Genomic DNA, 12,398 nt, shown 5'->3' with positions numbered 1-12,398 from the left:
ACCCGTTTCCCCATCCGCGGTGATCGCGCGGGGGGGGCGGGAGCTCCCGGGAAGGGACCGAGCGGCGTTATCGCCGGGCCGCGGCTGTTGGCCCCGCTCGGAGCCGTCACGTATGTGCCCAGAGCTGCTTCCGTGCTCGGTGTGATCATCCCCTCGGGATAAAAAAAAACCCACAAACCAAAACCGCTCAGAGCTGTACAACTGATGGAGCAAGTGGATTTCCGAGGAATTATTTCCACCGTAGCAAATGCACTTTGCAAACAAAGCGTTGTGTGTAGATATACATCTAACGCTGCCAGAAACTGTGAAAGAACTAGGTTAGTTTTTAATGCTATCCTGTTTAACGATATAAACAGTTCTGTGAAGATGTTCTTACTGAACGGTGATTGTGTTTTGCGTAATACATATATTTTATGTTTCATTTCAGGAATGCAGCAAAAAACAGAAAAACGATGATACGCAAAGTACATCTGTTGATGCACTGAGTTCACATGATGGATTTGAAGAGGTAATGTTCCTGCTAAAAATTGTAATCCAGTCTTATTTGTGTTCTTTTTTTGCTGTGTACCCCAAAAGAGGTTATAAGTAGAGAACTTTCAAGTACTAAATAGAACACTAATCAACAAGCAGTTGTAAGCAGTTATGAGCACTTCTGACAGCTCATGACAATGAGAACTGAGAATCTTTAAAAAAGATTAAATAAAAAAACCTCATTTCTATGCAAACACAAAACAGAAATTGAAGTCCTAAAAAATTTGAGTGTTAAAAATCTTACATCAAGTTTTCAAAACAGAGACAGCTTGGAAGAAGAATAGAGGGGTTTTGACAGTACAAGTGCACAAAATGTTTTCTTATTTTTTATATCAGACAAACTTACAGATCACACTGTGCTTCAACAGATAATAGTTTCCCTGGAAATTAGTTCTGAATTGAGGGGGTTTTGTTCAGGTTTTTTGCAAGTAGTCTGGTTACATTGCACCTTCTATCCAAGTATTCCCTCTTCCTACAGGTGAGCTGCCAATAGTATTGTAGCCAGAAGCCTGAAACCTGATCTTACAGTATATGGTCAATGTAATTGTGGGACTGCATTCTGTTTGTTTGACTTCATGCTAAAAAACCAAAGCCATCTTGCTGTTAGACAGGCATCTGGCTGTTAAAGAGGTTTAATAGTTCAAGTAAAAGTTTTTTCAGTTGCTTGGTGAGTTGATGGGGACTGTCAGCTCTGAAATACAATGCAAATCAAGTTACTAGAACATGGACTAGAGGGTTAAATTTAATTCTATGTTTATGCTTAAACATTTTATAGTTTCAGAGTAATAATAGCAACAGAGCCATAGAGAATGATGGAACAAATAACTCTGATTACTTCTAAATAATCTTGGATGTCATGCAAGTCTCATGGATTTTTTTTTTGTTTTAAACAAAACAGCAACAGCATGTTTGCTCCTCAGCTGGCTTATTGCAGAGGTCTTGAAAATTGGTCAATCGTTATTAAATACTTGTTTACTTTTTTCCCTCCCCCTCCAGAAAAATGAGTTTCATACGTTGGCTGATGCTAAAATACTCCTTAGCGACTGCCTAGCTTGTGACAATTGTATGACTTCAGAAGAAGGAGTCAGAATTTTCCAACAGAATCAGAAGGAGCTCTTTCGTATTCTTAACCTTAATAAGGTAAGGTGATACAAACAATAACAAACACGCTCTTTTCTGTGAGGAGGAGGAAATTACAGAATGACTAAGCAGCTTGGTTTCCCAAGGCAGATAATGTGAAGATTTGTCAGGATATACTTTTCCAAAGAGGAAGTGAAAACTTCAGGCAAGATGAACATTAAAATACTTAAAATAATTTTGTACTAGAGGTGCACGATCACAGCACTTAACCTCAGTGCTGGAGGAAAGGTACTGCACCTGCAAAAGTAACATTTTTTGAAAAATATAACTACCTCATTACTGTAATAACAAATCAGTTTGTGGTTTGGTGTTTATAAATACTCATACCTTTGTTACTAGGACTGTTCTGAGTGTTTGTGGTGTCAATGCATCCACATAATATGATGTCATCAAGGCAAGTTTTTGAAAGTAGAATTGGTTTTAATATATATTCGAGCAGACTGTATTTGGAACAGAATTTTTCATCCAAATTCTTAGCAAAACTTCTAAAAGCATTCTGCTGTTGTCTTATTTTCTGCCGAGATCTGAATTTCCTGGAAGCTATTTGCTATATATGGTGCTCAGATCTTTAGATTGCTGTACTGAATTAATTATTTTAGTTCTGCTCCAGAACTGTGTCCTTGCTTGGTATGCAAAAGCTGCCAGAATTGATGCTTTTTCTTAATCAGTACATGAGTGTCATAAATAAGAGGATTCATTACATAATGATTTGTTTTTTGTAGAACTGGTTGAACTCTCCATACAGTCTGATGTTGTTGTACATGGAAAAAAAAAAGAGAAGAGAGGGTGGTGGGAAAATCTTTGGGGTCACCTGGGTCCTATTAAGAGAGCCTTAGGTCTGCAATAGGGAGGCAGTCCAGGACCTTGATCAAAACTTCAGTGGTCAAAAAGAGGACAGTGAGCAAGAGAGATACTTTCCAGGCAGTCACAAGCTCTACTTGAAGGATTGTTACACAGCGTTTAGGGTATGTAAGTGTTAACTTAGGGTGAGACTTGTCTGCGGCATAGTCCTGGTTTGTCTTCCAAGGGTTCCACTGGTTTGGAAAAAGTCCCAACTAAGCCACAAGATTCATCTTCAAATAAATGTCACAGTCATCAGAACTGTACAGTTGCACACCACCTTAGGTATTTTCAGAGGGTTCTTCAGTGCCTACAAACACTGGTTTGTTGAGGGTCCTATCTTGGCAATTTCCCTCAGCAACTTAAGTGATAGAGACACGGGAGCCTTAACAAAGGATCAGATCTGTAATTTGCTGGGTTGGATTTGTAACTTCAAATGCCCATGCTCCTGTAAACATTAGTTTATCTATTTATTTATGTTTAGACATACAGCTTTTTTTCATACCTGCTAGAATGTTTCACACTGCTTGAATGTTACAGGTGCTGAATGTCTCTTAACCTTTCTTATGGCATTAGGAGACCAGGCACAGCATTGCCTGAAGAGGGATGGATTTCCCTGAGAAACATCTACAGATGATTAGAGATGAACAGTGAAAGGATCAGAGAAAGATCATGTCCTGCCCTCAAGACACTTGATATTTGTTTCATAGGGGATTTAATGATGTGGCCCACTTGAAGCATAGGTTGCTGAGGAATAACTCCAGGAGTGAAGAAGGGAGGGAACGTCGGGAGCCTTACCCTGTTGTAATTACAGACCTTGTTTTCTCTGTTTTGTTTACTAGAAATGCGATACCTCAAAACACAAAGTGTTGGCAGTGTCTATGTGCCCTCAGTCATTGCCTTATTTCGCTGCTAAATTCAATCTCTCTGTGAATGATGCAGCCAAGAGACTCTGTGGTTTCCTCAAAAGTCTTGGTAAGTCTGGATTTGTGATGATGGTCGAGCAGAAAGGGGAGATTACTTCAGGCTTTTGCTTCCTCAGCAGAATTGTGTGTTATGCAGTCAGAAAGTGCCATTGCACGGTCTCGTTTAAAGTTTGAAGTCTGGACTCTATGGTATTAATGGCAGTGCACCAGTATGACATACACCAGTTTCAGAGATGGATTGGAGGCATTGCCATGTTGATAGTAAAGGCCACAGAGTAGAAGGACATTATAGAGCTGTCTTCAAAAGCTTTGCTACAAAGAAATCAGGGAGGATATGTTGTTCATGACCTTCAGTAAGATTTTCCCCATGTTTTGTAATTTGAGGGGGGAGGGAATTCTTATCCTAGATGCCTTCCAGTCCTTTTGACACATTGTACCCATAGAAGAGTCTCAGTCTCCTTTTTTCCCTGTAACTTGAAGTTACATGCAATAACTGTTTTATCTGCCTATTTTATGTTAAATCTGTATTTCCTTTGCTCTTTATACTATATAGACAAAGTTTTATCTAAAAAACAAAAAACACTTTGCCTATAGGTTTGGGATGTTTTTTAATGTACTTGAAGGAGGAAGGAAAAGGACAGTAATGAACCTATAAACTGTTTCCTCCCTTACTTTTCTTTTTTCTTCTTTTTCATACTTTTTATGCATCTCTGTACCCAGTATATTTTCTTAATCTGAAAGGAATTCTAAGTTCTGGTGGGCCCCAGTTTTCCTAGAATGCGTTAATTATCTTTGCCTCACTTGCTGCAGGGACGTGCTCAATATTACGTAGAAGTATAGGGAGTGTGTTACCAAACAGGCAGACAGAAGGTCTCTGCTGTGTTAGTGATAGGCTCGTGTACCTTTGCAGACAACTTCAGCAGTGGAAGATATGCCTCAGCTGGATATATTTTTGTGGATAATATGTGACTTCAGCATGTCCTGAAAAAAAAGCTCCTTTTCCAGATCGTTGCATATGGCCCAGGAGCTGCCAAATCCCATTCAGTTAAAGAAAAAGCAAAAACATGCTGAATGACAAGCTTCTCATCAGGAAGCAGACAACTGTTTAAGGTGTTGCTAGTAAACATTAGCAAGTTGGTGGTCCTTTTACATTCATGACATAGAAGGGAGCTTTTCAGTGTATGGCTTTTATTTTTGACTCTACTGTTTGTGAAAATTTGGAGAGAGGAAAGAATATACACCTGTTAATCCTCCCAAGATTTTCTATAGACCTCAAACTTGGAAGGAAGCCTGTGAGATGGAAAACATTCTAGTAATTAATGTTCCGTTACTGCTTTCTTTCGCAGGGGTGCATTATGTATTTGACACCACTATAGCTGCTGATTTCAGTATCCTGGAGAGCCAGAGGGAATTTGTGCAGCGGTATCAACGGAGGAACCAGGAAGAGCATGCCTTACCGATGTTTGCCTCTGCTTGCCCTGGTGAGAACTGATTTCTCCAACATTCCTGTACTTCCACCTGGTCTCATGGGAACTACCAAGGAACTAAGGAAAGGGTGGTTTCATTTGGGAGCCCTACAAAACTTTGAGCATTTTGTCTTTGCTTTTGAGGGATACCCAGTATCACACAAAGTACTGGTTAGCAGTAGCACTGATCATCCTTAGTGTGTTGCTAGATGGGCCTGTTTTTCATGGGCTGTTGGGAGAGCAGAGATTGTTTCCAAGATGCATCATCAGCTTTCCCATGTGTGAGTGGGGTTCACATAAATGTGAATGATGCAGACAAGGAAGGGGTGTGACTGTGCTGGATAAGGCATGTGCTAATTCAGCGTAGGGCCTTAGGCACTCGGGTACAAAAAGTTGCAATAAATTCCCTACCTGCATCTTACAGTTGTCTTCTGTTGCAGCTCTGTGAAAGTTGAGGAGTGTGAATTGTATTGTTGCTCTTCAAAAAAAACCAACCTTGCTTTAGTCCACAGCCTCTGATAATACAAAGAACCGAACTCCTCATTTCCTGTGCTAGTGTTTATATGTAGTATATTTTGGTCATTTATATTTCCCATCACTTCTATAAAAGCAGCATGTATTGCATGTAAATCTCTGGATAATGCAACTGAGGTACAGAAGCACTGAGGTTTTTAGTGCTTTGTGTAAGACCTTAGGAGAAATTAATCACAAGCTGCTGCTTGTATGTCCAGACCACAAAATTTAACATGGTGATTCCTCAATGAAAAGAATCTTCAAGGAACTTTGCTAACTGATATAATTAAACCACAATCTCCATTATCTTAAGCAAAGTTTTGAACTTGCCACTTGAGCCTAGGGCAAAGTAGCAAGTGACATTACTCTTAATCATGGTGAGATTATTATGTCTAACACTTAGAAAATAATTCCTACTTGAATTGTTATAGACTTGACTCACTAAATGTCTCACTTCTGAAAATTTTGCACCTGAGAACTTGTTTTCTTATGAACAGAACCTGCACTTAACACAACTGAAAAGATGTAGGACGTTGAGTCATTGTTTACTTTTTCCATTTGTTAGTACACTGTCATTTTAATTTAAGTATGATAAGTCACATTCCTAAAAAAGAAGTATCAAAAAGGGGGTAAAAAGTAAGTTCTTCACCTATCCCCCCCTCAACTACACCCTAGGAAGCTCATGGTGTTGCTTTTCAAAAGGCTAATAAAATACAAAAATATTTATTTCTGGCTTTGAAATAACTGAAGTGGATTGCATTCTTCAAAGAAATGTTACAGATACAAGAGAGTGAGTTAGAGGATGTGTTTGGTGATCCCTAGAATCTGCTGTTGTCATTGATTAAGTACTGCTATTTGAATTATACTTTTTATAACTTTGTATGTATTTTTATACTTTGTATATATTTTGTTTGTATTCTGTAGTGGAAGTATCTGGGTTATGCTTTAGGAACTATGTATATATATATTAAGGGGAAAAGTCTCTATTTCTTCTGTCACTGTTACTCTTGGTGTTATTTCCTATCTTCAGGAGCAGACGTACTGTACGTTGCTTTTTGTCATGTGCAACTTTTGAAGTTGAAACAACCCCCTATTACTTATCTTTGTCTTAGTGTACATGGTTTATTTAAAATTCAAACCCTGAGGATTTATTTTGGAACTTCTGGGAAAATTTTCATTTTCTTCATCTTGAAACAGAGCTCAGATTACCAGACAGTCTCATTGGAAGTACTTCAAATAGTGAATGGAGCACTTCTCTCCTTGTCTCTTCTACAGAAGATTTTCAATTTTCAGTGCTAGTTATGGTGTTAGCTATCTGCTGTGGTGTAGGTGTTAGCAGAAGCACGGATGCTTTCCACTTCTGTAAAACTGAACTGAAATGTCACTGTAAACCCATTCTGAAAGGATGTGTTATTTCATTCCCATTGACAGCAGTTACAGGGGAAAAAAAACAAAAACCATGATCAGTCATCTTTAAAGTAAGGTTTTTCACTGTGTTTCCTGACTTTAATTGTCTGGGTGCATTTTCTGTTCCTCATTTTCCTTTCTCTCTCTACCCTAGATAACATAAATTTGTTCCAGAAATGTTGTTTACTGGGTGTGTTTATCACAATGTTTTTTACATAACTCTGTAGGTATAAGGTCAATGTGAAATCAAGTATAACTACTTTACTTTATCTTTGGGTGTAACTTTCCACAGAAATACCACCCTCTGCAGGAGTGGTCTGTAGTGTAAAATCTACTACGAGCAGAAGAGCGTAGCCCCTGTAGTCCCAGAACCTGATAAAGGAGCATTTTAGTCTTAATTCTCTGTCTTAATTGTTCCTACCTCTTCCTGCTGCTCTCTTAAAAGAAAGTGAGATAAATATTTTGTTGTTGTTTCCCATTGAAAGCACAGCAGTGTAACTGCTGATTGTATGTATATGTAATATCTCAGAAGTAGTCAGTTCTCTTCCTTAATATACCAAACTGGTAAACAACATGAAGCACTTGCTCTGGGAATCAGCCAGCATTTTTAATGCGTTGCCAACCTCTGTGAACTCTTAGAACAGGTCAAGAGGGCAGAATAAGGAAGAAGAGAATAACTATTGAGGATTCAATTGCTTTTGTCTCAGTCAGCTAAACCATTTTCTTTTTACTGCAATGAGATTTTACAGTAGTGAGAGTTTTCTTAGTTTTTCTGCACTTTATACTGATGTGTTGGTATTTGTAGCGTGCATCTTTGTGATCTACTCATGATAAACTACTAAAAATAACATGTTCTGAAGTACATCTGCAAGAATTTACACAGTGATCTGTAGGGGTTTCTTGTTCTTTGATGCTAACACAAGCCAACAAATGACTGAGAATCTGAATGAGTTTATGAAGGATATAGGTCTGTACAGGTCCAGATGTACACTGATAGGAGAACTGGGTATCTTGGGCTTCCTGTAGCTGTGGCTCTGGAACTCAGCCCTGCTGATGAGTAGGCAGGAACAGCTCGCCTGTATGTGAAGTGCAGATAAATGCTCGTGTTGCTCATTCACCAAGGTTGCTGGTATAATTAACCAGTGACTAATGGTCATTGTGGAGCTGGAACTACTAGGCACTTGTTCTGCCTACTGCAAGGAAAGAAACAATTTAAGAAATTGCTTTGGGCTGCCAGAAGCCTCTTAGGATTTAGTGAAATTTCCTTACAGTTTGTGATTACAATATCTAAAATGTTCAAATTCTGAAAACTCGCCTCATAGTAGAGTGGTGTGGTGATTAGTGGTAATCATAGCCGCAGTATAAGGGAAGGACCTTCCAGAAATGCTGCTGACATACAAGGCAGAATGTTTTTTAAAAACTGTCTTTAATTTTGTTTGAAGCAGTTTTTGTTCACTTTTAACAGCACTTGAGACTAAAGCCATTTAAGAAATAGAATATAGACATCATGCAGAATATGCTAATATGGCCTTTCTACCAAGCACCAAGAAGTTAAGTCCTTTGTTGCACATAATATTTTGGACTTAAAGTCCCAGTTGGAGTTGGACATTAAACAAACTTCCTATTCAGGGTCTAGCAATTGAGCACAGTCCAGATATGTAAATCTTTAGCTTTTTCTACAACAGAAATGAATGCTTGTTGAAGGTCATGTATGTCTTTAAGATTTTCCATGGAGACCAGTATATGTTAATCGTGAAGTCTGTACTTAAACAAAAATTGAGAAGATTTAAACTCCTGGAGGACCCTCATATTTCCCTAATAATTGTACTTTCTAATTTTCATCAGTAAAATTTTATGACACTGGGAGAACCACTTCTCTGCCCCAGAGAGACAAACTGTCTGAGCACCGCTTGGATTCTGGTTTTGTGCTGTTGTTGGCCTTTGTGGCAGTGTTCCAAGTGACAGATTTGTATAAACACCTGGTAATGTTTTAATTTCAAGCTTAAGAATTAACCTTCAGGTTTTACCTTTCCTGGGCAGCATGTACTTCACAGCAATATTTCTTTTTTATGTAAACACCAATCTTTTGGAAGATGAAAGACTAAAATGTGATATTTTTCACTACTTCTTAGCACCAAAAGCATCACACTTCCCTAGAAAGGCTGGGCCTAACATTTCTGTCTGGTTCTCAGTTCATGTAAGTGAAGCAAAAATTTCTGAATCCTTGCTGTGAAAGATGCTGGACTGTTGTTTTCAGTAAAAGCTACAGTGCCTAAGGAAGACTCGCACACCCTAAATATCTTAATCCGCTTCTTTGTCAGTTCCTGTTCTGGAAGATGTGGAATAAGAGAACTGCTCTGGATATTGGAAATGGTGTGAATATACATAGCCTGTCATAGCTGAAATGCTGAAGGAGTCTGGTGGAAGGAAGGAGGACTCTTGAGTAACTAAGACAATGTTATACAGAGAGATTCAGTTGATTACTGTGAGGGGAGGGTGTTTCTAAAGAAGGTGTGGTTACTCCAGCAATAGTCAAATAAGACGGTTTTTCCCAGGCTTAATCTTCTACATCTTGTGAATATGCTTTCATGTGACTTCTGTTCTAGAGGAGGCAAGCTGGGTGCACTGATATTAAATCTCAGGAAGCAGAAGGTTACAGTTAAGCAGCTGAACAGAGTACATTTGTTGTAGTATCTGGTGATCCAAGGGCTGAGGTCTAGAAAGTCAACTTTTTGTTAACTGGAGCCCTGTTCTTTCTGCTTTGTGATTATCTGTGCATTAGAAAGGGTGTAATAGAAGTTCACAGTGGCTTCCAGGTCTCAAATTAATAACACAGTGAATTATTGATAGCCAACTGTAAAGCATTATTAACGGAGCTCTGAGGTTTCCTACAGTTCCCAAGATGGGGCTTCCAGCCTACGCAGAAATGTCCTACCTGCTGTGAAGGTGTCTCATTTGTAAGAGCTGTTCTATGCCTGCTGCCAATTTACCATCTAGCTGTCACTTTCTGTCACTCCAGGCTGGATCCGGTACGCTGAAAGGGTACTTACCAATCTTGTGACCTCTCACATTTGCACTGCAAAATCTCCACAGCAGATCATGGGCTCTCTGGTGAAGGGCTACTTTGCCAGGCAGCAGGTAAGTCATTCTGATTTATTTTTACCATTATACTCTTCTATGAAGATGGGCTAGTAGGTTTTAATACTGAAATATAGATCTCAGTGTATTATAAAGCAATAGATAACACATCTTCCTGAATTATTTGTCCTTACTTGAAGAATAAATGGTGCTCTGCTGCTATACAAGTGCCCATTAGAATTTACAAAGAACCTCATTTCATGTGTGAGTGTAAGCTGGCAATAATCCTTGTGCTCCCAGTGCAACATGGATTTAGATATTTATGGATGAAATTAAATCCAGGGTAGCTAAAGAGATTCTTGTTAAATGCTGCCTGTGTAGTTCTATAGCATAGCCAAAGCAGAAGCAGAGGAGAATAATGTAGAAATTGCCCTGGGACCAAAAGCAGCATTGTATCCTAGAAACTAACCTTTTTATATTCTCTATGTTGAAAAAGTTGCTATTCTTTTTACGTGTCTTACTTAAATCTAACTGCATCCACATTGTATAGGAAAGTATTGCTGTTTCCACATAGAGAAATCTCGGGGGACTTGCTGTGGGTGAAAGTGAATGAGTGACAGCTAGAAAACAGAATTCTGAAGTCCTGACTTGCGTTCACTTCCTAATGCAATCAAAAGCTGCAGAAGATGTGGCCTGAAGGAATAAGTGAAAGTTTCAGCCAGAAGACTGACTTTGGATGTTTGTTGCTGATGCTTTGTGACTTCTGGCGAGTCACTTCATCTGTGTGCGGCAATGTTTAAATTTAATTGCTAGGGATTGATTGCTAGTATCACCTGCAGAGAGTTTATTATCCTATTTTCATCCTTGCTGTCCTGCAAGCTGTCTTTTGCTCTTCATGGAGTTTCCATTGTGCTCTCTTCTATGTTTCACAGAACTTGTCTCCTGATAAAATTTTCCATGTTATTGTGGCGCCTTGTTATGACAAAAAACTGGAAGCCTTGCGGGAAGATTTCTACACTGCCTTGTATAACTCACAAGAAGTTGATTGTGTTCTGACATCAGGTTAAATCTTCTTTAAACTTACTATTTATAAAGACATAAGTGAATCACCATTGTTAGAATAGCCTTTATGTCACACTTTGCTTTTTTCAAGTCTGCTTTAGTTGTAAGGTTGGCTTTTTCCTGCTTTAAGAATAAGTATGCATTTTTGTGCTCCTGGTAGTATAGGCATTGTATAGGGAAGGGAAACCAAAAAATACTTCCCTTCTAAGTTGATATTAACCCGAGAACAAGATTAAAATATTTATTTTTGTCAGCCTGTTGAGAAAGGTAAGAGTTATGCAAATCCATGTTTAAAATCATTGTCTTGCTTGTCTATGGTCATTATTTAACCTCCACTGGAATTATTCATAACATCCCAAATGCATGGCCCCACGGGCTTTTTGGCATGGCTCTTGTCTTTAGGCTTCTTGTCCAAACTACGTATCCTCCTTTTCCCCCCCCTGCAGTGTAGAAACATCTTTCAAACTTTACCTAACAGATAGCATTATGCAAAGTTTGGAGCAAGCTGAAGACCCTTTTCTTCAGGGCTGGAAGTGTCAGGCTTCTCAGTTACTAGAGGGAACTGACTTCAGTAAGAATTGGAGAATGTGACTTACTCTCCAGTAGCTGGAGAACATACAGGTGTTGGGATATTGATCTCTTAAACAGAGGCACAGCATGTGCATTTTGCTTTGTGTTGAAAGTAAAATGTCATATGTTTTCCTACAGGTGAAATTGTCCAAATAATGGAACAGAAAAATGTGTCTCTGAAAGATGTGCCTGAAGTAGCTGTAGATAGTTTGTAAGTAGTTTTGTTGTGGATTGCTTCCTTATTTTGATGACAAATGACAACACCTTTGAGCCTATTCAACATAAATGTAAAACTTCTCAAAACAATGTTTTTTTCTTATTAAAGAAAAAAGAAGCCTGCATCAAAGCCTGAGTATACTAAAGCCTCGTCCTTTATATAGTGGCCAAAACCCCCCCAAGTATTCTCTTAGGTGTTCACTGCTGTATAGAAAAGTATATGAAACAGATAATATAAAACTGTATATACTGTCTGAATACAAAGCAGATAATTTAAGGTAATAACCCCTATCTAGTGACTCATTTCAAATTTATGATTTTTGAAGATTTGTGTAGCTCCTTATTTATAGTTTAATGCAGTAATATTAAATTTGACTGTGTGACTGTCTCAGGGTGCTGACCCCATTCAGAACTCTCCTTGTGCTTGAGCTTGTGTAAAGCTGAACAATCTCATCGCCCCCCCGCAGCTGTCTGGCCTCACACAAAGATGCTGGGATGCAATCGTGGTGTTGACCATCTGTTCTGTGCCTCCCTCAGCTTCAGAGCAGTATCTTGACAGTAAATTCCCACTTCCTCCACTATGTGCCTGCAGAATTGATAGAAGTAGAACCCTTCCAGGAAATTGTAATTTTATTTTTTTAAATACATT

The 12,398-nt window shown here is 38.7% G+C and overlaps 1 protein-coding gene across 1 annotated transcript; it reads left to right on the top strand.

The window, feature by feature from the left end:
* The first annotated feature begins 427 nt into the window (after window positions 1-427).
* Window positions 428-11,748, top strand: LOC104518129 (nuclear prelamin A recognition factor). The gene is made up of 7 exons (XM_010170148.2): window positions 428-508; window positions 1,528-1,671; window positions 3,354-3,486; window positions 4,784-4,918; window positions 9,843-9,961; window positions 10,834-10,963; window positions 11,672-11,748. Exons 2-7 carry the CDS (start codon window positions 1,597-1,599, stop codon window positions 11,746-11,748), a joined length of 669 nt encoding a protein of 222 aa, XP_010168450.2. The 5' UTR covers window positions 428-508; window positions 1,528-1,596.
* Window positions 11,749-12,398: the final 650 nt, after the last annotated feature.

The sequence above is a fragment of the Antrostomus carolinensis genome, unplaced genomic scaffold, assembly GCF_000700745.2.
Source record: "Antrostomus carolinensis isolate BGI_N321 unplaced genomic scaffold, ASM70074v2 Scaffold55776, whole genome shotgun sequence".
In the NCBI taxonomy this organism is placed as follows: Eukaryota; Metazoa; Chordata; class Aves; order Caprimulgiformes; family Caprimulgidae; genus Antrostomus; species Antrostomus carolinensis.
The sequence above is the reverse complement of the archived record's forward strand: the minus strand, read 5'-3'. Positions and strand labels throughout refer to the sequence as shown.